Genomic DNA, 27,511 nt, shown 5'->3' with positions numbered 1-27,511 from the left:
GTTCGCCTGATGGCGGCAGGAGACTTGCAGAGAGACTGCCGGTAGCGGAAAGCGGGCGGCTCGAGAGCGGCAGTCTACGAGGGCGCCGGCGCTGCTGCAGTTGGCGGTCTCAGCTGGTCCTTCTGCGGTGCCTCTTCGACGGCGGAGAGAATTCGTTCCAGGCTGCAAAAGCATTCAGCGGGATACAGCGAAAAAATATACAGTCGTCGCTGAAGGAAAGAAAACTGAGTTCTATAGCGAAACGCCTGCTTATATAACTATAGCCACGCCCGTTTGGCGGGCTCGTTGGCGCGCTGTTTCGCCATAGGCTCGCGCGACTACGCCGCGCCGTCATTGGTTCAAAAAGTTTCTTTCTTTGAACCAATAGACGTGCAGTTACACTGCGCTATTGAAAAAGGCTTTTCCCCATACGCAGTATGAGTGAATGTATCGAAAGTGAGTGTCATCATTTACTCATCATATCGTTCTGAACCTGAGTGACTTTCTTCTGTGGATCACAAAAGAAGTTTAGAAATTCATACAATTTCAATTTCTTCTTTGGTTCTTGTAGGCTGTATTACAAACACTGATATTAATCTGATAGAAACATCAGTCCCAATACAAACAGACACACATGAACTCAACACACTGAATACAGAGACAAATGTAAATGTGTAAATACAGGAGGAGCTCTGACATCACTGTAGTTCAGAGAGATTCAGAGAAAGTGAAAGTAACTTGATCAACAACAATATGGACGCCTGAAACGATCAACCTCTTTAAACAACAGAATATTTATTGAGCCATTCAAAGAGTCTTGTGAACACATCTGATACTCACAGGTAATGATAGAAATATACGAGAGATTGAGCTGAACAGGTTTCTAATGGAAGTGATCTGGTTTAGTAGAGTTTATGTTGAACTGGAATGAGTTGAACTGAATCAGGTTTAAGCCTTTCAAATACTCAACTACTTTAGGTGTTTACTGCACTGAAATGATATCAGAATTGTATTAAAAGTGTTTAAGTTGATTGTAAAGCAAAGTTTGTTTTTTCTGTCATTTTGTCCCTTAACAGAAAGATTAAAGAAACAGGAAGTAAATGAGCTGCAGACAGACTGAACACAAACCTGCTGAACTGCAGCTGAAAATCACATTTTTCTTTAAACAAGATTAAAACTACACTTGACTATAATATATATAATATATTTTGTGGAGAGATGTATACTTTTAAAGAGATACATTTGTTGTTGGAAAATACATTACTTGTAATTTGTTCTTTCATTAATCTAAACAGCAGGTCAAAGTTCAGATTGTTCAGTGAGTTTATGAGTCTCTCACTGTGTTTCAAAGGAATTATTGTTTTATCAATTCATACATGAGATTTAACCAATTTAATATGAATATTCATGGTCCAATTTGGTTTTAAGTAAAAAAAAGAGAGAAAATAAATTATTTAAATAACTTGAACATCACTCTCATTCAGAGGTTTTTAACTTTGAAGAGCTGTTTACAAGAGTGAATGAACTGTGTGCTCTTTTAAAATAAACATGTGAAATAATATTCAGTATGTTTAAATGAAATCTTACTCTTGAGGTAAGATTTCATTTAAACCTCAGTGACAAAATACACACTCATTATAGAAGCAAATTGGCTGAGATGTTTCTTATTAGTCCATTGATCATATCTTATAATTTCTTTTCTTGAAAATGAAGAGGTGAAGAACAATGGCAGAATTTTCACCAACATCAACAACAGCAAGAAAAACCAGGAGATGGAGTATTAAGGATAAACGTCCATGTAAGTCAACTAAAAAAAACAAAAAAACAAAAAAAACAAAAAATGAAGAATGAATTATTGCATGAATGTCTTTCACTTTTTTCATATAATATTAATATGTAAAGCTCAGGAATGTACAGTAGCACATAATACAATAAATCTTTCAAATATTCAATATTGCTCCTTATTTCGAAAGTGGTGGTGTAAGGATCTTCACATCAGGGTACTGATCACTTTCTCTGGGGTCATTTTGCAGTAATGACCTGCTGACTAGACATGATCTCTTACATATTTGAGTTTCTTCAAAGTTGCTCTTTATATTCAACCAGCTTCAAGAGGTGCATCATGAGATTGTTTATAAACAGAATTGAAGTTCTTCAATTCAAGTCCTTAATAAGCAGATGCCATTAGATCAGAAAAGTATTTTAAGGTCATAAGAAACTTCAAGTTTGTCCAAATTTCAGACTACTAATGTAAGTGATTTTCATTTCTCTTTATAGGGATGTTATCCTCCAGCGGTCCACTGACGGAGGAGCTTCAGTGCTCTATATGTCTGGACGTGTTCACTGATCCAGTCAGCACTCCATGTGGACACAACTTCTGCAAGACCTGTCTGAATAAGTGCTGGGACAACAGCTGGACCTGCAACTGTCCATATTGTAAAGAAACATTTAAGCACAGACCTGATCTCAAGATTAATACCACACTCAGAGAGCTCGTAGATCACTATAAAAAGAAAAGTCCTGAGAAAAAACCTGAAGTTCTGTGTGACGTCTGTAAGGAAAGAAAGCTGAAAGCCCTGAAGTCGTGTCTGGTGTGTCAGAGCTCTTACTGTGAAACTCACCTGGAGCCTCATTTGAGAGTGGCAGGTTTAAAGAAACACAAACTGATCAATCCTGTGAGGAATCTGAAGGACTATATATGTCAGAAACATGAGAGACCTCTGGAGCTGTTCTGTAGAGATGATCAGACGATTGTGTGTCTGTTCTGCACTGAAGGACTTCACAAGAACCACAACACTGTTTCTATAGAAGAGGAGAGTGAAGAGAAGAAGGTAGAAGTTACTGACAAAACCAATTTTAAAGGGCTCATATCAAGGGGAATCATATTCTTTGATTTTATAAAAAAATTAAACATTTCATGTTGTTTTCTGCCTTTAGACTCAACTGATAAAGACACAGAAAGACACACAGCAGATGATCCAGGACAGAATCAAGAAGATTCAAGACATCAAACACTCAGCAAAAGTCAGAAAAGTAAGTTTAAAATAATTAAATTAATTTAAATATTTTTTACTCATCATTTAGTTCTGGTTCTCCAAGAGTCCTGATATACAGTCCAACAGCACTGGGACTTTCCACTGTTTGAGTTGTTTGAAACTCATTTTGGTGGTCGGAGCAAATACAGACAAGGTAACTGACGATAGATTGTCTAAAATGTCAGTTACTTTATAGTATTTTCTTTATTGAATTGTTGTATAAAAAAACAATATCACACTCACTGTCACGCTGTTGCTCTGAATAGCAACACGACTGTGACTACCTGATCACAATTCCGGAAATGTTGGGACGTTTTTTAAATTTGAATAAAATGAAAACTAAAAGACTTTCAAATCACATGAGCCAATATTTTATTCACAATAGAACATAACAAATGTTTAAATGGAGAAATTTTACACTTTTATCTACTAAATGAGCTCATATAAAATTTGATGTCTGCTACAGGTCTGCAAAAAAGCAAGACATTTTGAAAAGATTCAGCTGGGAGAACATCTAGCAACTAATTAAGTGAATTGATATCAGGTCTGTAACATGATTAGCTAAAAAAGGGATGTCTTAGAGAGACAGAGTCTCTCAGAAGTAAAGATGGGCAGAGGCTCTCCAATCTGTGAAAGAGTGTGCAAAAAGATTGTGGAAATCAATGTTCCTTAACATCAAATTGCAAAGGCTTTGCAAATCCCATCATCTACAGTGCATAACATCATCAAAAGATTCAGGGATACTGTCCCTCTCTGTGCTTAAGGGACAAGGCCGAAGACCTTTATTGGATGCCTGTGGTCTTCAGGCCCTCAGACGACACTGCATCACTCATCGGCATGATTGTGTCAATGACATTACTAAATGGGCGCAGGAATATTTCCAGAAACCACTGTCGGTAAACACAATCCGCCGTGCCATCTGCAAATGCCAACTAAAGCTCTATCATGCAAAAAGGAAGCCATGTGTGAACATTGTCCAGAAGCGCCATCGTGTCCTGTGGGCCAAGGCTCATTTAAAATGGACTGTTTCAAAGTGGATAAATGTTATATGGTCAGACGAGTCCAAATTTGACATTCTTGTTGGAAATCATGGACACCATGTCCTCCGGGCTAAAGAAGAGGGAGACCTTCCAGCGTGTCATCAGCGTTCAGTATAAAAGCCAGCATCTCTGATGGTATGGGGGTGCATAAGTTCATATGATTCATGTTTTGGAAGGCACTATGAATGCTGAAAGGTATATAAAGGTTTTAGAGCAACATATGCTCCCCTCTAGACGATGTCTATTTCAAGGAAGGCCTTGTGGATTTCAGCAGGACAATGCGAAACAACATACTGCAGCTATTACAACAGCATCGTCGTAGAAGAGTCTGGGTGCTGAATTGGCCTACCTGCAGTCCAGATCTTTCACCTATAGAGAAAAATACGTCAAAGATGACCACAAACTCTTCAGCAGCTGGAAACCTATATCAGGCAAGAATGGGACCAAATTTAAACACCAAAACTCCAGAAACTCATAACCTCGATGCCCAGATGTCTTCACACTGTTTTGAAAAGAAGAGGAGATGCTACACTATGGTAAACATGCCCCCGTCCCAACTATTTTGAGACTGTAGCAGGCATCAAATTTGAAATGAGCTCATTTTTTGCATAAAATGGTAAAATTTCTCAGTTTAAACATTTGTTATGTTATTTAATGTTCTATTGTGAATAAAATATTGGCTCATGCGATTTGAAAGTCTTTTAGTTTTCATTTTATTCAAATTTAAAAAACGTCCCAACATTTCCGGAATTCAGGTTGTAAAGTAATAACACATCTCTCCTCAACAATACACATGATTTGAAGAATCATTCAGTGCAAACAGGGCAGGATTATGAAAAACCCTTAAAAACACTGAAGTACAAGAAATAGTAACACTGATTCTTGTCTTATCAAACACCACTAATAATGTGTTTATTGTCCTGGTTGAGCAGAAACACAGAGAAGGAGAAAGCAGCCCGTGTCGAGCTCTTCACTGATCTCATCTATAGCATATGCACACGTATCAGGATAATCAATAAACTTGGGAATGTTCAGAACGCTTTTAGCATGCTGGACTGGGTTGTAAAACCATCTTGACTCTGAATAGTCTGCCATAAGATGAGCCCACTTGAGACTTTTGTGGACAAGCGATGGTAAACAGTCCAACTTCCTCTCTTTGGTGACTTCAAAAGGAGCACCCCCCCCCCCCAGAGACTGACCAGATCCACATTCCAACACCCCACACGCACAGGGACACACAAAAACACACACACAGACACACACAGAAACACACAATCATACATTTTGAACTGTATTTGTAAACTACCACTATGCTGAAATATATATTTCATATATTTTAGGGCCTATGCATGTTTCCTAGTGTTTAAATGAGTGTATTTGTGCTAGTGTGCATTTTAATAGTGGAATTCTGTCTGTAAACCATAACTTCTTGTCTATGCCTTTATGATCTGTCGAGTTTGGTCTCTCCGTAAAGCTCCGGACACGAGCTATTTACTGAGATATGTCACACCGCTGACAAATGCATTTTTCTATGTGTTTAATGATACTGTGAAGAACACACTCCATTTGGAGATCTGAACTGATAGTCATAAATCATGCAGATTAAGTCGTGAGGCCAAGCAAAGGAAAAGCTTTCCCGCCAACTTTGCACCCATGTTATTGGCTACCCCACCTCAAGGAGGTGTGTCGGCTTATCTGTCATAAAAGCAAAGACGCACAATTCCGGCTCTCTCTCCCGGCTCTCCCCCGATTGTCTCACGAGCCTCTCGTGCACGTTTTTCCCGGACATCTCCGGTGACCACGCGCTGCCATCGCGCTCAGCTTCGGGACCGCCATCTTCCAGCGAAACTCACTCTCAAGTCCTCAGTTCGAACCTTCCCGCGGAACGGAGGAAGCCAACGAACTGCACCAGCGCTAACCTGAAATTCGACACACGCAACCAATGCAAGTATACTGCCGTTTCTCAATCTTAGATGATGAAACTGATTTCCGTGCTGGCCTAGGACTGGTTGTGAGTTTGCTACTTGCCTTCTCTCTTTCCTTCTCTACTTCCACTCTTGTACATAGGTGTGTATTCTTGTATATATATTTAGATGTATAACCTCTGTATTCGTAGTTTGCATTTATTAAAACGTTATTCACGCTCGATTGTTCTGTTTGTTCTTTCAGCTGAAAACCAAGTCACTTTAACGTTTTTCGATCGCTTTATGCTTTAGTTATTTTCATGGCCAGAAAATAACTCTGTTTATAATATTCTGTGAGAGACTTAGTTTGCTGGACAAACGAACAGTTTCTCTAGATAATTATTAAACCAGAACTAATCATATATGTAATTGATTATAATTCGTTGTAATTGATTCACAATATATGTTTAATTCCCCGTTGGGTTGATATATGAATCATAATTTATTCATAACCTTATGAATTATTATATTCATATTTCATCCATAAATTAATTAATAACTGTACGAACCGCTACATTCGTTATATATTACACATCCGCTCCATTGAGAGATGTCAGACTGAACTGCTGGAGATGATGGAGGAGCAGCAGAAAGCAGCAGAGAAACAGGAGGAAGAGCTCATTGAAGAGCTGAAGCAGGAGATCACTGAATTAAAGATGAGAAACACTGAGCTGGAGCAGCTCTCACACACTGAAGATCTCCTCCACCTCCTACAGGTCAGTCAACATCTCTCTGATCAATGATAATGCAGTATATGACACCATAGCACTCCCCATGATGAAGGATTTCTCCTCTCTCCTGCTGTAGATTTACTCATCCCTGTACAGCTCTAGAAACACCAGGAACTGGTCTGAGATCAGTGTGAAGACTGATGAGAGTCTGGAGACTCTGAGGAGAGCTCTGACTCAACTGCAGGACACTCTACAGGAGAAACTCACACAAACTGGTATGACAATATCAAATACAGACATAGGCGCCGATTTATGTTTCTGCCGGTGGGTGCCCAGACCGCAGAACCCCCATCCCCCCAATTACATCTTAGATGAATCTTTAGATAAATACGCTCAATTTTCGTATTTCCTAATGGTCTCGTGGTAGAATATTTGTCATTAGAGTGAGAGGTCGAATAATCAGTGGTTCGAATCTGTCCTCATTTAGTTTTTTTCCTCTTTAAGTTAAAATAAGTTCATTAATGTTTGTATACCAAAATGTTTGTGTGCATTTTGCTAGTGATGCCTAGAAAGAACAGTCAAGCGATGTCTGAAGACTAACTTACACGAGCCATAACATTCCTCGGCATGATTTCAAAAACAACTTGTTTCAGCGCCAGTTCGCTTCTTATTTAACTCAAATCAACATAAACTGGATGTTTTATTTGCATTATATACGTGCAGCAAGATGACAATTTCGACCCAAAAGCACATTCTTTTCACGAGTGTTGTCGCGAGTCATGTAAATGATAAATGATAAATGTTTATTTTTTTTTTCATTCATGGATTTTTTTTTTTTTCCCCAACAAATCTTACTTCATCATCTTCATATATATAATTTATAAAACCATGATGAAAAGGAGGCAGGGTGAAGAATGTCTTATATTTCCTGCCCCCTCAACAATAAAAAAAAAAAAATTCAACATATCAAATCCCCGTCAATGCATGACAATAACAAATGAAACAAACTAGAAACCAAAACATCAACCTAAAACAGATTTCAAAGCAAAAGCAAACCATGATCACAACCATCATCATCATCATCATCATCATCATCAATTTCTATGAGTATTCATCCAAAACAAAAGCAAACCATGATCACAACCATCATCATCATCATCATCATCATCATCAATTTCTATAAGTGTTCATACAAATCCATTGTTTTCTCTTTAAATCTTTTTTTAAACTGAAATATATTCTTACATTGCTTTAATTCATTTTGTAGTGAATTCCAAACTTTCACTCCCACCACTGAAGTACACATTTGTTTTGCTGTTGTCCTTACAGTTTGATACCTAAAATGTCCCTTTCTTCTTCCTTCATTTTCTATAAGGACAAATAAATGTTGAAGGTTTGTGGGCAGTACTCTATTTTTTGCTTTAAACATAACAATAAGTGTCCGTAGTTCCACCAATTCTTTAAATTTTAACAATTTAGAGCCAAAAAATAAGGCATTTGTGTGCTCTCTATAATCTGTTTTAAATATAATTCGTATGACTCTCTTTTGTAATAGAAAGAGTGACTCTGTATTGCTTTGATATGTGTTTCCCCACACCTCCACACAGTAGCTGATGTAGGGCAACACCAGTGCACAATACAAAGTTCTCAATGCCTTATAATCTAACACATATTTTACCTTATTTAATACAAAAATACTCTTGGATATCTTTTTTTGTATGTATGATATATGTGGTTTCCAAGTCAACCCTTCATCTAATAACACACCCAAAAACCTAATTTCCCTAACTTTCATTATTTTTGTTCCTGCTATTGATAGTATAATACTATCATCTTTTTTTTTATTACCAAAAATCATAAACTTTGTTTTCTTTAGATTTAATGACAACCTATTAACATCAAACCATTCCTTCACTCTAACCATTTCTTGTTCCATACTAATTACCAATTCATTTAAGTCATTTCCTGAGAGGTAAATGTTTGTGTCATCTGCAAATAGAACAAAATTCAATAACTTAGATACATCGCAAATGTCATTAATGTAAAGTATAAATAATTTCGGTCCTAAAACTGAACCTTGCGGTATACCACATTTAATTTGCATATTATTGGATTTGGTATTACTATACTGAACATACTGTTGTCTTTTGTTCAAATAACTACTTAACCAATCCAATACTATTCCTCTCACACCATATAATTGTAGCTTTGATAACAAGATTGAATGATCAACTGTATCAAATGCTTTCTTTAAGTCAATAAACACACCTATTGTATGTTTCTTATTATCAGTTGCATTTATTATGTCCTCAGCTATGTTCATAGTCGCAGAAGCTGTAGATCTACCTGAACGGAATCCATACTGACCCTCATTTAACAACTGGTTTTTTTCAACAAATTCATCTAGTTTTTGCACAAAAATTTTTTCAAGGACTTTAGAAAATTGAGATAATAACGAAATTGGTCTATAATTTGTAAACATATGCTTATCACCATCTTTATATAGTGGGACCACCTTTGCTACCTTCATCCTATTAGGGAAAATCCCTGTTTGAAATGAAAGATTAAATATGTAACTTAAAGGTTTAACAATACAATCAATGGTTTTTTTCACAATAATCATATCTAACCCATCCGTATCTGTAGATGTCTTGTTTTTTAATGCATTTACTATAGATAAAATTTTATTTTCACTAACATCTCCAATAAACATTGATTGGAGTACTCTACTCCCCCTTGTCCCTCCATTCTGTGACCCTAAATTATGTTTTTCAATATTCTCTGCTAACTTGGGTCCCACATTTACAAAAACGGAATTAAATTAATTTACTACTTCGTTTAAGTTTTCAAATTTCTTGTTATCCTCGTTTACGAAATGGTGTGGTGTACTGTCCTGACCTGATGTACTTTTCCCAATCAGCTTATTCAAAATATTCCATGTTCCTTTAATATCAGTTTTGTTTTTTTCTAATAAACTTCCAAAATAATCTTTTTTCGCTTGTCTCATTATTGTTGTTAATTTATTTTTATACAGCTTATACTTCATTTCTGCTTCTTTTGACCTAAATTTGATAAAATCTCTATAAAGTTTATTCTTCTTTTTGCATGCATTCTGTAGTCCCCTAGTAATCCAAGGGTTTTTGCTATAACTATCCTTATATCTATATTGCACATATGGACAATGCCTTTCATATAATATAAGATATTTATCTAAAAAAGCTTCATATGCTGCATTTACTTCCCCGACATACACCTCTTTCCAGTCTTGTTCACTCAAATCATTTCTAAATCTAAAAATTGCTTCATCTGTCCTTTTTCTAACATATTTAGTCCTACAGCCAGCTTCTTTCTCATTGGATATTTGACAATCCAAAATACAAAAAACAGGTAAATGGTCGCTTATATCATTGATCACCAATCCACTCTTAGTTTTACTTTCAAAAACATTTGTAAAAATATGGTCGATCAATGTCGAACATGTTGTAGTTATCCGAGTTGGCTCGGTGATCAATGGAAACAACCCTCTACTATATAGCATCTCCAAATAATCATTAGCTGCAACTTGTCTATTCACACTCAACACATCAATGTTTGTATCCCCACACAGAATATAATCTTTCTTTTCATTCAGCTGACATAACACTTTTTCTAGCTGTTCATTGAATATTTCAATTTTTGACCCAGGTGTTCTGTAAATGCATGTAACAACAACATTCCTCTTCTTTTCCATATCAATCTCCACTGTAATACATTCAAATAAATCATTAATGGCTGTTGTCATACATTCTACAATTCTGCATTTCAAATCTGTGGTCACAAATAAGGCAACACCGCCTCCCCTCTTATCTCTTCTACTGCAATGATGCAATTCATAACCTTCCATACAAAATTCTACACCTCGAGCTTCATTAACCCATGTTTCTGACAATGCTATGACAGAAAATTTATGTTTTAAAGACCTTAAGTATTCCTGGATCTTGGTAAAGTTTGCATACAAACTCCTACAATTAAAATGTATTACTGAAAAATTACTGTCCAGGCTAACTATATCATTAAACTTTTCTTCTGTATAGTAATCACACATGGAATTAATTGTGTTAAAGCAGTGATTTTCTGGATCAATACTGCATTCAAAATCATACAACTTGTAGTCTATATATTTAGCTCTTAACAATGTATAGCCCCTTGTAGGCCCAGAGAAATCAGTATCAGTCATCATTTTCTATAAGCAAACAAATAAACAAATAATAATACCCTACAAATATTATTTTTACAAATGCTGTGTTTAACCAACAAGTGCCGCCACATGGAGAAATAAATGATTTAGTCCACAATAAGTCCAAAATAAAAATAAAAAGTCGCTGCAATAGGAAGTCCCAGTGGCAAAAAATGAAGAAAAGGAAAAGTAGGTTTACAAAAAAGCGGCAGTAGAAAAGGCAGTGTAGTATTGACAGTTTATAAAATTTGAGCCTGCGTCTCCAGGAAAACATTGTGAATCCTTGTTCCCATAGGTTCACCGAACTCCCTTCAAAACTAATTAAACATCGGTCAAGGATAGAAACTTTTCGAATACCCCTCAAGAAAAATAAAAAATAAATTACATATCCGGCCAAAAACGTAACTAATCCTTTGATCTTCACCTGGCCCAAAGTTCCTATATTCCCAAGAAGCATATTTACCGTCATCTTCATTTGTAGCAGTCCAGATCTTTCAGCTCCCTAATCATCAACACTTTCTCCGCTTCAATCGAAGGGCCATTCAATCTTATCAACACCTTACAATCTCTAGTCCAGGTGGCTTTTATTTTACGTTCCTTCCATAGCTGCCGAGCAACTCGGGCAATCTCGGCATTTTTAGATGTTAGGTGTTCATTGATGTACACCGCCGTGCCTTTGAGCTTTTTCCCCTGCACCAAAAGTTCCGTTTTGCGTTTACGATTCACAAAACGCATCAAGATTCTGGGCTTGGTTGCGCGGTCCTTTCTTGGTAGAACGTGACAAGCTGTGATGTTACTCTTGTCCAGATGGATGTTCCTACTTTGAAGAAAGGAGATTACCTGCGTTTCAAGGGATTCCTGATCTTTTGAATTTAGGCTTTTCTCATCATCTCTCTTAGTCACCGCGGCAGCGTACGTCCTCGGTTTAACATCAAGGCCGCTTATAATTACATCTTCTTTTCGAGTAAACAGTTCCATATCTTGGATTCTACGTTCCATTTCATCCATCTTCAACACTTTATTTTCAAGTGCGACAATCCTCAGATCTTTTGCGGCCACACTTTCTCTGAGTTCTCTGATTTCTGCCAAAAGGTTCGTTATCTCTGTTTGCTTTGCTACGACATCTCTTATATCTTGCGTCAGTTTCTTCAGTGTTTCATTCATTTCTTTTATTGTTTCTTCCATCATTACCTTCTTTGGAGGCATTATAGCCTCTAGATACCAAAATAACTATTAATTTAACTTAACAATTAAGATATATATCGATAGAAACAATCAAACAATGTGGAAGAGCCGCAAGCCAAGGCATGGCAGGGATCGCCATCTTGTGCTCGCTGATTTCTGATGCAAGAAGAGTTTGAGTTTGAGCGCGCGCATGTATCTGATCAAGACCATTTGTGCTCGCGCATCACTTGGATGCTCTCTCGACGTTTGCCATTAAAATATCGGCGTAGAAACGGCCTTAAATAAACTATAAAACAGGGATCGTGTCTAAAAGATCCAATCGATTTTTTATTTTGGATAAAATCAGTGGAGAATATCTCGTATTTTTCCGTGGGTGCTCGACCATTTCCGTGGGTGCACCCACGGGATCGGCGCCTATGAATACAGGTACATATATTTATCATCTTTTATTATCAGTATAATGAAGAATGAGTATGGTTCAAGCTGAAAAATGTAAAAATGTTGCTGTTACAACAAACATGAGACGTCCGCCCGACGTGCAGATCAAGTCTATATTGCGTCGGTCGGTCGGGACCATATCTGTACGTCTACACGACGCGCAAATCCGGTGCGGTATCCGGACGTCTTTTTGCGACGTCTCTCGGACGTAGATATTAAGTTCAATATTTACGTCCAGATTGGAGGTTTATTGGACGTCAGTGGACGTGCAAGACTGGTACAGAAACTTGGCAGTATAACGTTGTGACACACTCTACATTATATTATTATAAGTATACTATGCAATATTATTATAATATCATAGTATATTACATAGCTAACATTATATAATATTAAGCTGACGTCATTGATTTACATTCAATACTGCTGTCATATTCTCATTTCATGTATAACTTGTACATACAAGTTAACACTTGATTCAATCCACTAAAAAACTTTTTTTTAACCCCAAGTGCTGAGTTACACGTATTGGGTCACTGTGTTGAATTATTTTCTAATATTGTTTTATAGGTACATTGGGTTATTTCAGCTAACAGTAAAATATCAGCCTGCCAGAGTTTTTTGGGTGGCACAAAATCAGCGGCTTATAATTATTTAAAGATTTTAAGTTATATGTTTTAATCCTATATGTATTTATTTATGTAAATGCTGCATGACTTTGGCGTGATTTAATGCGCGTGCGCGTTAAGCGGAGCTCGGAGTTGCCATGGAAACGGGGAAACAACAACGGACAAGCAAGCAGCAAAAACTCCTCCGTCTCTCGCTGTTGTTTTCACTGCTTTCAGGTGAGTTTAGTCCATAAAATCACACAAATAATACATACAGCTGTTCCTGACACTTTTCTTACCTGTAATTGATACGCTTCTGTTGAATATTTTCTTTTTATAGAAATGGTTTAACATTAGTGTCTTCGAAAAAAGTCCGTTAGCATCTCAACCATTTTCAGAGAAGGTATGCTAAAGCTATCGATTGAGCTCTTGTTTATTAATATTCGGCCATTATATCACATCTTATGTGTAGATTAGATGTTTTGAAAGTTTTGTTAAGGTTTTGCTGGTAATTTGTCAATGGGTGATTGGAAGTATGCTAATTTATATGACAAAAGAATGCGCTGTACTCTGTACTGTTAATCGGTGACGTCACTTAGATGAAGCGCGAAAAGACTCGTTCAAACATGTTTAATCTCTCATGGTAAACTATTAATACAAATTGTTTTGTGGTTTTAGGAGCGACAGAAAAAAACATCTACAACAAAGGGTGATTAAGCTCCACCCTTGCTGCTGACCTGAAGGAAACAGGTGAATTGAGAAAGCTCATTAAATAACTTCATATGCAATTTTTCACGATATACTTCACCTATATCACCATGTATATGTGCTTTTTTCAATTATATATTTCTATGTATTAGTTTTAAGAAGGCTGTGACATCCAAATGTAAGTGACACTGTATGAGCAATACTAAGTAAGTTAACCTAAAAAAAAATTATCTTTTTTTTTTAATATATATATATATATATATATATATATATATATATATATAAGAATATACAGAATATATATATATATATATATATATATATATATATATATATATATATATATCTGTATATTCTTCTTTCTCTTTTCTGCATTTCACATATGCTCAAGCTTGTTTACAGTGCCAGGCAAAAGTTTGGGAAACAAAAATTAACAAAATAACAGGGATTATACAAAATGCATGTTATTCTTATTTAGTACTGTCCAGAGTAAGATATTTTACACAAAATGTTTACATTTAGTCCACAAGACAAAAGAAAATTGCTGAATTTATTAAAATAACCCCATTCAACCATTGGTTCTCAATACTGTGTGTGGTTATCTGGATGATCCAAGACTGTTTTTTTTTTGTTTTGTGATGGTTGTTTTTGAGTCTGTTTGTTCTGAGCATTTAAACTGAGCTCTGTTCTTCAGAAAAGTCCTCCAGCTCCTGCAGATTCTACAGTTTAAGCATTTTTGGCATATTTGAACCCTTTCCAGCAGTGACTGAATGATTTTGAGATCCGTATTTTCACACTGAGGACAACTGAGGGACTCAAACCTATGACTCAAACACAACTATTAAAAAAGGTTCAAACATTCACTGATGCTCCAGAAGAAAACACGATGCACTAAGAGTCAGGGGGTGAAAACATTTTGAATTTGAAGATCAAGGAATATTGTACTGAATTCTGTGGCAGTACTAAATGAAAAAAGAAAAAACCTCAAAAGAAAAATTTGGACATCATCCCGTTCGTGTTTTCTTTCTGGAGCATCAGAGAATGTTTGAACCTTTTTAATAGTTGTGTTTGAGTCCCTCAATTGTCCTCAGTGTGAAAAAAAAAAAAAAAAGGATCTCAAAATCATACAGTCACTGCTGGAAAGGGTTCAAATTAACAAAAACAGTCGTAGATCGTCCAGGTAACCACACACAGTATTAAGAACCATCAAACAGGTTGCTTGCACAGGAACACACAAACAAAGTTGATTTTTAAACAAGTCTTTACTTAGTAATCCAACAGGAGATAATACAGGAACAGGTAAAACGCAACAACACAAGGAACACACGAGACCGGACACTATGGTGAGGATGGTGACTGCTTATGAAGGGAGTGCTGAAGAGTGGTAATGATGGTGATGGTCTTCAGGTGCGGGTGATTGATGATCGTGTGCAGGTGAGGAACAGGAGGGATGCTGGGAAATGTAATGCCGGTGCAGGTGACTGTGACAGTACAGAGAAGGACGGTCGAGCTGGAGGATGAGCCAGGTGGTGGCCCAGTCCCCAGTCAGGATGGTGGACCACAGCGGCAGCACTGGAGGGAGGAGCCATGGTGTTGACAGCTTCAGTGCCACCTTGGGGACGAGCGATGACGGAGGAGGAACCCACGGCGCAGATGGAGGGCTGATGGAGTGGATCGACGGCAATGACCCAGACGACCGCGACAGAGCCGCAGCGACGACCCCCCCCCTGAGATGGATGCAGGGATACCGAGGGCAGAGGCGGAGCCTGAGGGAGGGCGGAGCTTGCTGGAGCAGTAGGGGTGGAGGGCCGGAGAGCAAGGGCTCGCCGCTGAATGGGACTGCCGACTCAGACCTGTCCTCAGATGGAAACCCCTCAGGCTATGGGGTCTAGTGATGTCCGGTTTGCGAACGAATCGTTCTTTTTTAACCGGTTCTTTTCAGTGAACCGGTTGAACCAGTTCACCAAATCGGTCTGAATCGTTCCAAACAGTTCGCATATCCAGTTAGCAAACACGAATCCACAAATTACTAAAGTTATTCACTTTTTGACTGCCTGACACTACCTCTCGAAATAAACCAACATCCCGGAGTTATTCGGTTACTCCAACAGTACACTGACATAACCTGTTATAAAGAGAGAACTGATGATGATGGGCACGAGCAGCAGAGCAGCTGATATGAGTGAGCATGCGTGGCGTACACGAACGAACATACACGGCCTGTCACCGTTCTCGTTCTCGAGTAGAATCGGTTGCAACGGTTTTCAAATCACCAGTACACAACCGAGAACCGCTTCTTTCGGACGTGTCCGATTTCTACAAATTTATTTTTCTATATTATTTAAAAAGAGAAGCTGTGCTTTCAAGTTATTTTTTTTAAAGATTCCGGTTTATTAAATTTCTAAACAAGAGCTGCAAGAGCAAACAAGCGACTTGATCGCTCTCGCGGTTCTCGAATCTCAATCTGCGCATGCGTGAGAACCGCTTCTTTCGGACGTGTCCGATTTGAGAACCGGTGATTCAGCGTGTGATCTGAAGCTACCGAACAGTAACATCACAGCACCGGTTAACTAGGACAACTGATGCTATGAGAGGACTCGGATGAGGGGCCAATTCTGGCGAAACGTAAGTTTATTTAATTACAAATAAATCGTAATGTAAGAGGATCATGGTTTCTGCTCTGATGAAGACAAATTTATTCACTTTATAACTGTAAAACTTTGTTTGCACATCACTGCCTATGTGTTTGGATGCTTTAGATGCAAAACTAAATTGTAAGAAACGCTTCAGATTATAATGTTTTAGTTGACTGATGTTATGATTACTGACTTTATTTGAATGTGTTACGTTTTTTTCATCCCGGCCCGCAATAGACGACGTCATCACGGATGACGTCATTACGTCGGAGTGTAAAAGAACCGGTGAACCGTTTTTTTCAACCAGTTTATTGAATCGAACTGTCCGAAAGAACCGGTTCGCGGAAAAGAACCGAACTTCCCATCACTAATGGGGTCATGCTCGGCCGCTCCTCCTGATGTGGGCTCTGACGTCACGGCGGAGTCGTTCACTCCATCTGCGGTGGGTCTCTGACTGGGAACTGGGCTGGGCACGTTTCTGGATCGGGGCTGTTTGCTCTCCAGACACTTCAACAAGGTTTCCCTCCAGTTAAAGCCGGTGGTATCTGGGAGGTTGCTGGAGCCGTGGAAGTTTGCCCTGATCCAGAACAAGGTCTTCAGGGTTTCATCCTCCAGGAGGCCGGTTGATGGCAAGGTGAGAAAACGCAGACGAAAAAGACAGGAAATTGTGGCTCTCCTGTGTCACGGTGATGAATTTTTCCCATTCATCCATTTGGGAGGTCCGGTCTTCTGTAACGGGTTGCTTGCGCAGGAACACACGACGAAGAAAATGATTTTTAAACAAGTCTTTACTTAGTAATCCAACAGGAGATAATACAGGAACAGGTAAAACGCAACACAACACAAGGAACATACGAGACCAGACACTGTGGTGAGAATGGTGACTGCTTATGAAGGGAGTGCTGATGAGTGGTAATGATGGTGGAATCAGGTGCAGGTGATTGATGATCATGTGCAGGTGAGGAACAGGAGGGATGCTGGGAAACGTAGTGCCGGTGCTGGTGACTGTGACAAACCAAGGGTTCCCAAACTTTTGAATCAGGTTATTTTAATAAATTCAGCAATTTTTTTGTCTTGTGGACTATATGTAAATATCTTTGATCTCTCTTATTTTGTTAAAATTATTCACATTTTCAAAGATTCTGCAAGGGGTTCCCTAAACTTTCGCATGGTACTGTATTTCTAACAAACCTAACATTATATAATAATATTGTTGACAAATCACTTATGTTCCTAGATTCTTCCATGCTGATGCCAGCAGAGTTGAATGGACCTCCTGTCAGATAACATCTCAAAGTTATGAACAATATGGCTAGTAAGTAAAATCTCAAACTTACACTGTCATTCTGTGTCAAATCAATTAGAGGTCCCCAGCTCAAAATTTTGATTTTGTTAATTTTTTTATTGTAGAAAGACAAATATAAATAGTGATGAAAATAAGCAATAAGGTACTCGAGGCTGTGCTGTATCATGACTAAGTCACAGCTGAAGGGCATTTGTTAGGCACGCCGTGAAGTAAAGTAACCCCTTCAACCGTGACTTATTCATGATACAGCACTAGCCTTGAGTACCTTATTGCTTTTATAAAACGGATACCACACAATACAAATATTAAAGCCAAAAATATGTATCAATGCAACTTTTATGAAGTAAACGTTCACTAAAGCATTCCTTCCGATGGAAAAAATAGTCCCTGACCATGAACTCATTACTCATTTACTGAGTAATCCACTACTTTGTAGAGGGGGTCAAAATAACAATTTGACTTCAGCAATCTTTGTTTCATTATATGCCAACAGTGACAATTTCTACAATGGTAAAAAGCACTTCTTGTGTTTTTTGCCTCAACTTTTCATGTGAACCGTGCCCCATTTCGAACTAAACTGCCAGAGTGAAAGCATCCTAAGAGTATTCAAGATATCTTAATATCCTTCTAGATTCTTAAGGCCTGTACACACCGGGACGAATATCGCACACGCTTATCGCCAGCATTTTTCGAGACGTTTTGTGTGATACCCAAGCGATTTGACATTATGTGGCACTTGTGCTTAAAGGAACACTCCACTTTTTTTGAAAATAGGCTCATTTTCCAACACCCCTAGAGTTAAACAGTTGAGTTTTACCGTTTTCGAATCCATTCAGCCGATCTCCGGTTCTGGCGGTACCACTTTTAGCATAGCTTAGCATAGTTCATTGAATCTGATTAGACCGTTAGCATCGCACTTAAAAATCACCAAAGAGTTTCGATATTTTTCCTATTTAAAACTTGACTCTTCTGTAGTTAAATCGTGTACTAAGACCGACGGAAAATAAAAAGTTGTGATTTTCTAGGCTGATATGGCTAGGAACTATACTCTCATTCTGGCATAATAATTAAGGAACTTTGCTGCCGTTCCATGGCTGCAGCAGTGCAATGATATTACGCAGCGCCCGTGAGCCCCTGCTTGCACAGGGAACGTGCCTTGCAACCATGGAGACGTTTGTAAGAGACGCTGCGTAATATCATTGCACTGCTGCAGCCATGATACGGCAGAAAAGTTCCTTGATTATTACGCCACAATGAGAGTATAGTTCCTAGCCATATCAGCCTAGAAAATCGCAACTTTTCATTTTCCGTCGGTCTTAGTACACAATGTAACTACAGAAGAGTCAAGTTTTAAATAGGAAAAATATTGAAACTCTTTGGTGATTTTTAAGCGCGATGCTAACGGTCTAATCAGATTCAATGAACTATGCTAAGCTATGCTAAAAGTGGTACCGCCAGAACCGGAGATCGGCTGAATGGATTCGAAAACGGTAAAACTCAACTGTTTAACTCTAGGGGGGTTGGAAAATGAGCCTATTTTCAAAAAAAGTGGAGTGTTCCTTTAACGTTAGTGCAAATAAAATATTTATGATATTAAAGGTGCTATAGAGGATGTTTTGTTTTATACACTGCATGATTGGCCAAGAGGGCCAATCCGCGCACGTCTCTCACAAGGAATATAATGGCAGTGATTGACAAGCCAGAGGGCCAATCGTTTATGCGATGAACGCGTAAACAATTGGCTGATGTTTTTAAGGCCCTACCTCATGCACAGATGATGTATATTGATATTAATCCTTTCAGTGCACCTAATAAATAGTCTTTTATCAGTTAGTAAAGACAGTTTCAAGTAATATTGCAAAAATGTATGAAACAAAACATCCTCTATAGCACCTTTAATAAAGTTAAATAAGATAAAAATGCAGATATAAACTGGCATATATATAACATATGAGAGATGGTAGTCAGAAACGGTAGTGCAAATAAGTCACAATGACAGTAGTGCAAGTGAACGGTAGTGAATAGACATTAAATAAACGTTCTCAACATTTTTTTTTGAATGTAAAAGAAAAAAACAAACAGTAAAAATACAGAAATAATACACTATTGGTGTGGCCAAGAGCTGGCAGAGCACCCATAGCGTGTGTCTCAATCAGCTCCCTAGTTCAGTAGTTAGGGCACTGATCAGGGAGTCGGCCACATTCATTTACACGGTATACTGATACACGATCTAGGAAGCTAGGGAGCTGATTGAGATGCAGGGATAGTTTGTAGGGGTCTTCCTTGTCTACTTACTTTCTCTTTGTCTCTTTCGCAAAGTAAAGTTTATTAAGAATGAGAATCTAGAAGGATATTAAGAAGGATATTAAGATATCTTCAATAATTTGCAGGCATGCAAACTTTGGAAAAAAGTGTATTTAGGGCACTCAGGTATGTTATATGCAACTGAGATAATAGAAAATCACAAGATACATTTCTAGTTTCAACATTATTTGTTCTTCAGACATTGCTCTTTAAAACAAAAAAAAGTATCAGCTGTATGGAAAGTGACCCACATTTGGTTTTTGACCACTGAAAATGTGTACATTTTACCAATTTACTCATGGAGCCACATTAAGATCTCCATATCTCTGGGGTTGAACCATTGAGGGCCTTTTAAGTGAAGATACCAAAAGGAAAGTTTGTATCTTTTGCTCTATTGAATTTATTTGTGCTGTTGCTTGTAGTAGATTGTAGATTCTTTGTTCTTATTTTCTTTATTTGATGGTAATCCTTTTTTCCCTGAATAGCACATACAGAACTGTACTGAAACCACGATACAAACCGAACCGTGAGCAATTCTAACCGTTACACCCTTAATAGCCACTGACACTGCCAATACAGACTGGATGTGCCACTAAGACGTGCCATTGGCTTCTGTACATCGGATGTCATTATTGTAAATAAAAATCATGAGGCAAAGGAAAATAGAGTACAGTTGGTGCAGTGCTGCAAAAGCTATGAATTTATGAAGTGATTTCAAACCTTGCCATTTTCTTAATATATAAATGTGTACTTGGTGTATGACAACAGGCTGCTTTTGCAAATTTATAATTTCTGTCTTTCCAATCCTATACAGATGCAGTAATGAAATGGAGTCAAGATGCAACTGAGAGGAGATGATAATGCTGAGATGAACATGCTTCTGAGCACCTTCATGCACAACAAGAAAGGAAGGAGTGGGACGCACACAAAAATATTTTTAAAAAGACTTCATAAGAATGTTATGGATTGTTGTTTGTTATTTGTTATTTATGTTGTTTCTAAATGTTATGTACGAGCAATTCCAGCATTATGGATGAGACATTTGCAGGCATAACTTGAAATATAAATATTTATAGAATGTATTCATTACCAATATATTGAATCATCTGTTTATATTTTTCTAAACCCCTGAAAATAGAGTCTAGACATCAGAAAAATTTCAGCCTATAACTGTGTTTTATATTTTAGATGAGGGAAATACACTTGCTTTGCGGACATGACAAAAAACAGACAACATATTTTGTTTGACTTAATGTGCATTACAATGCACAAACCTAAAGCAACAGTATCTACCAAATGGAGAATGGTTGACTCTTCACAGAACATAAAATATCTATTTTATTTTGATTTGCGTTTTCGCATTTAGTAAAGATCAATGTTACAGACGTGATGGTTTTGAAAGCGGAATTTATCTGACTATAAAAATTTTCTAGTTGACTATACATTACATTAATATAATAAACCATAATGAGCCTTTGATATATTTAGGCATAATTTAATACGCGCTCAAGCGCATGCAGAAAGCTTGCTGCAAATCACCGACAAAAATAGCCTAATAATTATTGTGTCGGGGAAATGTCAGGAATAAAATGCAAGTGATCTCGCCGGTGCCTCCATGTCATGTAAGTGCATTAATACTTAGCATAAAAACGTGCACATTTATCTAGGTCAACGTTAAAGTGTGCGATCCATATTAAAATAAATCTTCATATCAGAGACAGACGCACTTGCAACCTATAAGTTGTGGCTATCGAAGTTTTAAAATGATCTAACTGACCGACACATCTATTTCGTTGTTGATCATATGTGTTATTGATCAAGATCATGTAAACATATGCTGTCATAAAAAAAAACAACTGATCATTAATTTATTTATTATATAATTAAGGTACAAATATTTATCTAAAAATGCAATATTGGATAAAGATGTAATTTTGCTAAGTGTACCCCTCACATGTGGTGGATAATAGCGATTTCCTTCAAATTTCTATTAAAACACAGCTAATGCTGTAAAATACAGAACTAAATGCACAAAAAATGTTTCAGTAAGATTGATATTTGCATGGAATTGCTCATAAAATATGTTTTTTTAACCCACTATTATATGTTTTTGTTATTTCTGGGTATACACACAATCACATATGGACTTCACATTGAAATAAATGTTTTGATTGAATGCAAAGTGTAACTGTTTATTTGACGCAGAAGCAGTATAAATGATGTCTAAAGTGAGTCTACAGTTGATTTTGTAACACATTTTAACTAAATTTTAACCTTCTTGAGACATCCTATAGATGTCAATATTGGACGTCCAAACGACGTCGTAAAAAGACGTCATAAAAACTTTCATTCTGGCTCCTCATGGGACGTCTGTTCAACGTGCAACAATGACGTCCAAACGACGTCGAAAAAAGACGTCCAAACGACGTCGAAAAAAGACGTCATAAAAACTTTCATTCTGGCTCTTCTGGGGACGTCTTTTCAACGTCCGACAAAGACGTCGAAATTACGTCTTTTGGACGTCCCTTTGCTCAGTGGGGGGATCGGCGCCTATGAATACAGGTACATATATTTATCATCTTTTATTATCAGTATAATGAAGAATGAGTATGGTTCAAGCTGAAAAATGTAAAAATGTTGCTGTTAGTACTAACAGTAAATATAGTGCAATATGGATCACTTTCTGTAACGATGAGGGAGTCAGAGTAAGATCCACATGCAAGGCTTTATTAAATGTTGAGCGTGGTCGTACAGGCATGGTCAAACTGGGCGAACAGGAACATCAGAGACAGGCAGGATCGTAGTCAAAGTACAGGCAGTGGTCAAAAGGCAGGCAGCAATCAATCACAGAACAAGAGAACCAGACAGGGATCGGGAACAGGAACCGGAACCGGAACAGGGAGGGAGGGAGGGAGACAGACAGGATAAACGCTTGGAAATGTAACACTGGGGAAAACAAGACCTCACCGTGAGGTGATGTGTGTATGATAGGGGTGTGACGAGATCTCGTGTCACGAGATCTCGCGAGACTAAAGTGTCACGAGATTTCTCGTCGAGGCGAAAAGTAGTCTCGTGATGTTGCCATGACAGAGTGTTAGGATGATTAGGAAAGAATATGCCACCGCTACGTTTACGTTACGCCTCCACTGTCCTTTTGCTTTGTGTTTAAATAAAAAACATTTAATTCAATTGGATAACGGTCGCCGCCGCTCCATATTTAAAGAGTTACGCGCGATCGCTGAAAGTGAAAGTAAACGCGCGCGCGCATTCAAACGCGATTTCAATACCTCGCATTTTGAAAGCGGCTCCTTGATTAATGCAAATATCTCTCAATATGAAAGCTATTTTAGGCTGGGAAGTGTAGCTGTAACCATCTCTTAGCTCTGTATCAAAGAAAAAGTTGGTCTTATTTGCACTTTGAATATTGAGAGAGTGTGATTATGGTTTCAACTTGTAAAGTGTTACCATAAAAATGAATAACAGTTTTCTCTTAATCTTATTAAGCACAAACAATAAGGTTTCATTTGTTAACATTAGTTAATGCACTGTGAACTGTCATCAACTAACAATGAATGACTATTTTTATTAACTAACATAAACAAAGATTAATAAATACTGTAGCAAATATATTGCTCCTTGTTAGTTGATGTTGGTTAATACATTAATGTTAATAAATGAGACCTTATTGTAAAGTGTTACCATTTTTATTTATACTGTTTTTATTTCTATGATCAGTTTGTGGAAAGGAGTTCAGTTAGGAGGTCAAAGGTTGTAGAAGCTCATTAATCATGTACAGTAATGTCTGAAGAGATTGAAATCTTACAGAAGAGAAGTCAGTCAGTTAAGTTAGTGGCAAAACCTTTTACAGTACTTGAGTATTGTTGTCTTTTACTGCATATGGTAATTCATACTCAGAAAGTAGAACTGAATGACATTCATTATAAGATGATTAGTTAAAACATTTCAAATACACCTGCAGAATATTTTTTCTAGTCATGTATTTCGCCATTGAGGATTTCGTAAAAATAGTGTGTAAAAATCTTGTCTCGTCTCGTCTCGTGAACTCAATCTCGAGTCTCGTCTCGTCTCGTGAGATACCCGTCTCGTCACACCCCTAGTGTATGAGTCTTTTATAGTCCGTGTAATGAGCTGCAGCTGGGTGTGGTGATTAACGAAGAGAGAACAAGTGACTGGCAGAGAGGATCGTGGGAAATGTAGTCCGGGGCGTGATAGGGACAGGCGATAATCGTAACACTTTCATAGTAGTTTCTACATGTGTTTACACTTTTTTTTTATTACAAATTCCATAGTTTATGATTATTTATTTATTTCAGAAACCATAGTAATGAGGAGCATGCTTTTACTTGTGACTACCTTGACCTTACTAAAAGTTGAACTTTATAATTGTTTAAATTTTAATTGAAATAAAATGTTAATTCAATGAGAGTGTGGTGAAATATAAATATCAGTGTTTTACATAAACTGTTAAATGATGACAAAAATTTAATAGCAGTAAATTTACTTTAATGCATCCTTGCTCAAAATCAGTGCTTTACTGTCAAGTGCATTTCTATAAATGCAATAGTAATTTTGTTAACTGTATTTGCAGTAAATTCAATAATATCTGTAATTATTTGTTTCTGTCCTACTTTATTTATTCAATTATTTACTCAAATTTAATGCTTTAACACCAGCAAAACATTCATGGGCCGGATGGTCTGGATTTGTTTTATCCTCAGTCCAGACCTGTTAACTAAAAGCACTGTAGTAAAATATCATTAAAATCTGTCAATAGAAAGTGAGACGTCAGCTTGTGCATTTGAAAGCAGGGCAATTACAGTTAACTAAAAAAGTAAAACTGAAACTATAGTTAAAATTATAAAAACATTTTCTTTAGTTGAAACAAAATAAAACTTTAACTGAACTAGTTTAAAAAGTAACATTTCTCATTTCTATTTAGTTTAACTGTACTAATCTAATTTCTCAAATAATATATAAATATATAAATTTCTTATGAAAGGTCAAAAAAAAACAAAAAACCTCAAAACTGTTCATGCCACCCCTGTGAGATCATGTGTTTGTGTCTCATTATCATCAGCTCACAGTCCTTCTTGAAGAGAGCAGGTCATTTTCATAATTTCAGAAAACATGCAGTAAATTCATCTTGTACTAGAAGCTTCATCTCTGTAACCACAACCATGAGGCTTTAGTACATCTGTGAAAATGTTTAGATGAGATACAAGATACAACAGAGAGAAACAATAATTTCCTATAAATTTGCATTGGCCTTTTCAACTGTCCCATCTAAACTGTGTGAATATGTATCAGATAAAATTAGATTATTAGTTAGATTAGTAGATTAAAGAGAAGAAAGTGAAAATTACATACATCATAAATTAAGGATGCAAATTTGTTCTTCTAGAAGAATTTCAGACACTAAATAGCATTGCAGTGCTGGGCTTTCATTTCATTTTTTTTATTAAAGTTTAATATTTGCTGAATAAACACAGCAATAATACACTCCAAAATTGAGATGAGTAACATTAGACAAAAATAATTTGTACACAAAGAGCAATTTGTACAAAACATTCACAAAGTTGTTTTAAAAAAAGAGGAATATTAAGATCTTAAGCTCAAATCTGCTTGATTCTCCAAATATCAGCATATAAACACACATTGATCAGATAAAACATGATGTTGTACAATTCTTTAAATATAACCTTAAATCTTGTCTATAATCCACTTATAAATCAACTCAAAGATCTGATGATGTTTTATTGTCTTGTGTCTCTACAGATCTGAAGAGGATGCAGCAGTATGAAGGTACAGTGTGTGTCTGAACTACACTAGATTACATTCATATACTCACAGCTTCATTACTGACCTACAGGATGATTAAACACTGATTAAATATTAAAAACATCATCACAAAATGTCTGTATTAAGTTGTGATTCATATTCTGTTTTCTCAGTGGATGTGACTCTGGATCCTGATATGGCTCATCCTCAACTCATCCTGTCTGATGATGGAAAACAAGTGAGACATGGAGACATTAGTCAGAAACTCCCAGACAACCCAGAGAGATTTGATCACTGTGTATTTGTCCTGGGAAAGGAGGGATTCTCCTCAGGGAGATTTTATTTTGAGGTGCAGGTGAAGGGAAAGACTGAATGGACTTTAGGAGTGGCCATTGAATTCATTAACAGAAAGGGACAGATCGCACTGAGTCCCAGTAATGGATTCTGGACTGTGTGGCTGAGGAATGGGAATGAATATTTGGCCTGTGATGATCCTCCCGTCTCTCTCTGTCTGAGCATGAAGCCGCAGCGGGTCGGTGTGTTTGTGGATTATGAGGAGGGTCTGGTCTCCTTTTATGATGTGGAGTCCAGCTCTCATATCTACTCTTTCACTGGTCAGTCTTTCACTGGGAAACTCAATCCGATTTTTAGTCCGTGCTTTAATAATAAAGGTAAAAACTCAACTCCAATGATCATCACATCTGTCAAATACAATAAATTAATTTACAGCCCTAATATGAAATACACATGAAAATAATGATTTATATAATTAAAAATGTAAAAACATGTTTTATCATAAGAAATAAGAATACAGAAATTAAGGCATCTTTACAAAGCCGATTTATGACTGCTCTGAAGCGGGTCTGTATCTGCTCAGAATTCAGTGTAAAGACGCAATGCCGCATTAAAGAAGACCTAAAATACGCCGGGTCTGACCCACCTCAGCCCCTAGTATCAAAGGCGACTCTGATACTGTTCTGGTTCAGTGTAAATGAACGCGGAATATAGCCGCCCTAAACTACGTCATTGCCATGACAACCAAAAGCATTCCAGTCAGCTCCGGCGGCGCGAGATTAAAGAAGCAGGATATGAAACATATAAGTTAGGGCAAATAGTAAAAATAATGTCTACTAACAAGGGGCATAAGTAAAAGAGTTCTGTACTCACGTTGTGAAGCAAACCACCAAAATAACAGCAGAGATTCGTCATGTGTCATCAGTTGGCTTTCGCCGTTTGTAATCTTCCTATGAAGAGACAGTCAGATCAACGCGCTGCTACATTTCTCTCAGATACGGTAGCCTAAATGCTTAACACAATCGGCGTCACTTTGATTGTGTATTGTTATATTATATTCCAAAAATCATCTAGGCCTACTTGAGGACGATATTTCACCCACACACGACAGTCTGGTGAGTGGTGACATCTAGGCTACTGTCCTGCCCGACATGCAAACGCTAACATTATTTGTTGTTTCTGGCTCTTTGAAAAAAAAAAGAAAAAAAAAAAAAGTTCAACCTCTTTTAATCCTGTTGTGATCTACCCGGTGTAATAATGACCCACTGAGCAAATTACGTCCAGAAGACGTCTTTTTGAGGTCTTGTCTCAGGTTGAAAAGACGTCCA

At 37.3% G+C, this 27,511-nt stretch overlaps 1 protein-coding gene and 1 long non-coding RNA gene across 4 annotated transcripts; both read left to right on the top strand.

The window, feature by feature from the left end:
• Positions 1–561: 561 nt before the first annotated feature.
• LOC125276109 (E3 ubiquitin-protein ligase TRIM39-like) lies at positions 562–27,511 on the top strand. Of its 2 annotated transcripts, none has more exons than XM_048203577.1 (10): positions 562–821; positions 1,693–1,777; positions 2,257–2,810; positions 2,917–3,012; positions 4,546–4,547; positions 4,987–5,035; positions 6,552–6,734; positions 6,826–6,964; positions 25,887–25,913; positions 26,063–27,511. In XM_048203577.1, the coding sequence occupies exons 2-10, from the start codon at positions 1,705–1,707 to the stop codon at positions 26,638–26,640; spliced, it is 1,701 nt and encodes a 566-aa protein (XP_048059534.1). In that variant the 5' UTR covers positions 562–821; positions 1,693–1,704; the 3' UTR covers positions 26,641–27,511. The 2 variants fall into 2 exon arrangements, with proteins under 2 accessions (XP_048059534.1, XP_048059533.1); XM_048203576.1 differs by having other exon boundaries at positions 25,878–25,913.
• Positions 7,038–22,266, top strand: LOC125276202. Of its 2 annotated transcripts, XR_007186584.1 has the most exons (6): positions 7,038–13,373; positions 13,477–13,539; positions 13,815–13,886; positions 13,997–14,050; positions 17,718–17,795; positions 20,905–22,266. It is a non-coding gene; the product is annotated as an uncharacterized LOC125276202 (long non-coding RNA). The 2 variants fall into 2 exon arrangements; XR_007186585.1 differs by lacking the exon at positions 13,477–13,539 and having other exon boundaries at positions 7,041–13,373.

The sequence above is a fragment of the Megalobrama amblycephala genome, linkage group LG9, assembly GCF_018812025.1.
Source record: "Megalobrama amblycephala isolate DHTTF-2021 linkage group LG9, ASM1881202v1, whole genome shotgun sequence".
Taxonomy (NCBI): domain Eukaryota; kingdom Metazoa; phylum Chordata; class Actinopteri; order Cypriniformes; family Xenocyprididae; genus Megalobrama; species Megalobrama amblycephala.
This window is presented reverse-complemented; position numbering and strand designations above follow the sequence as displayed.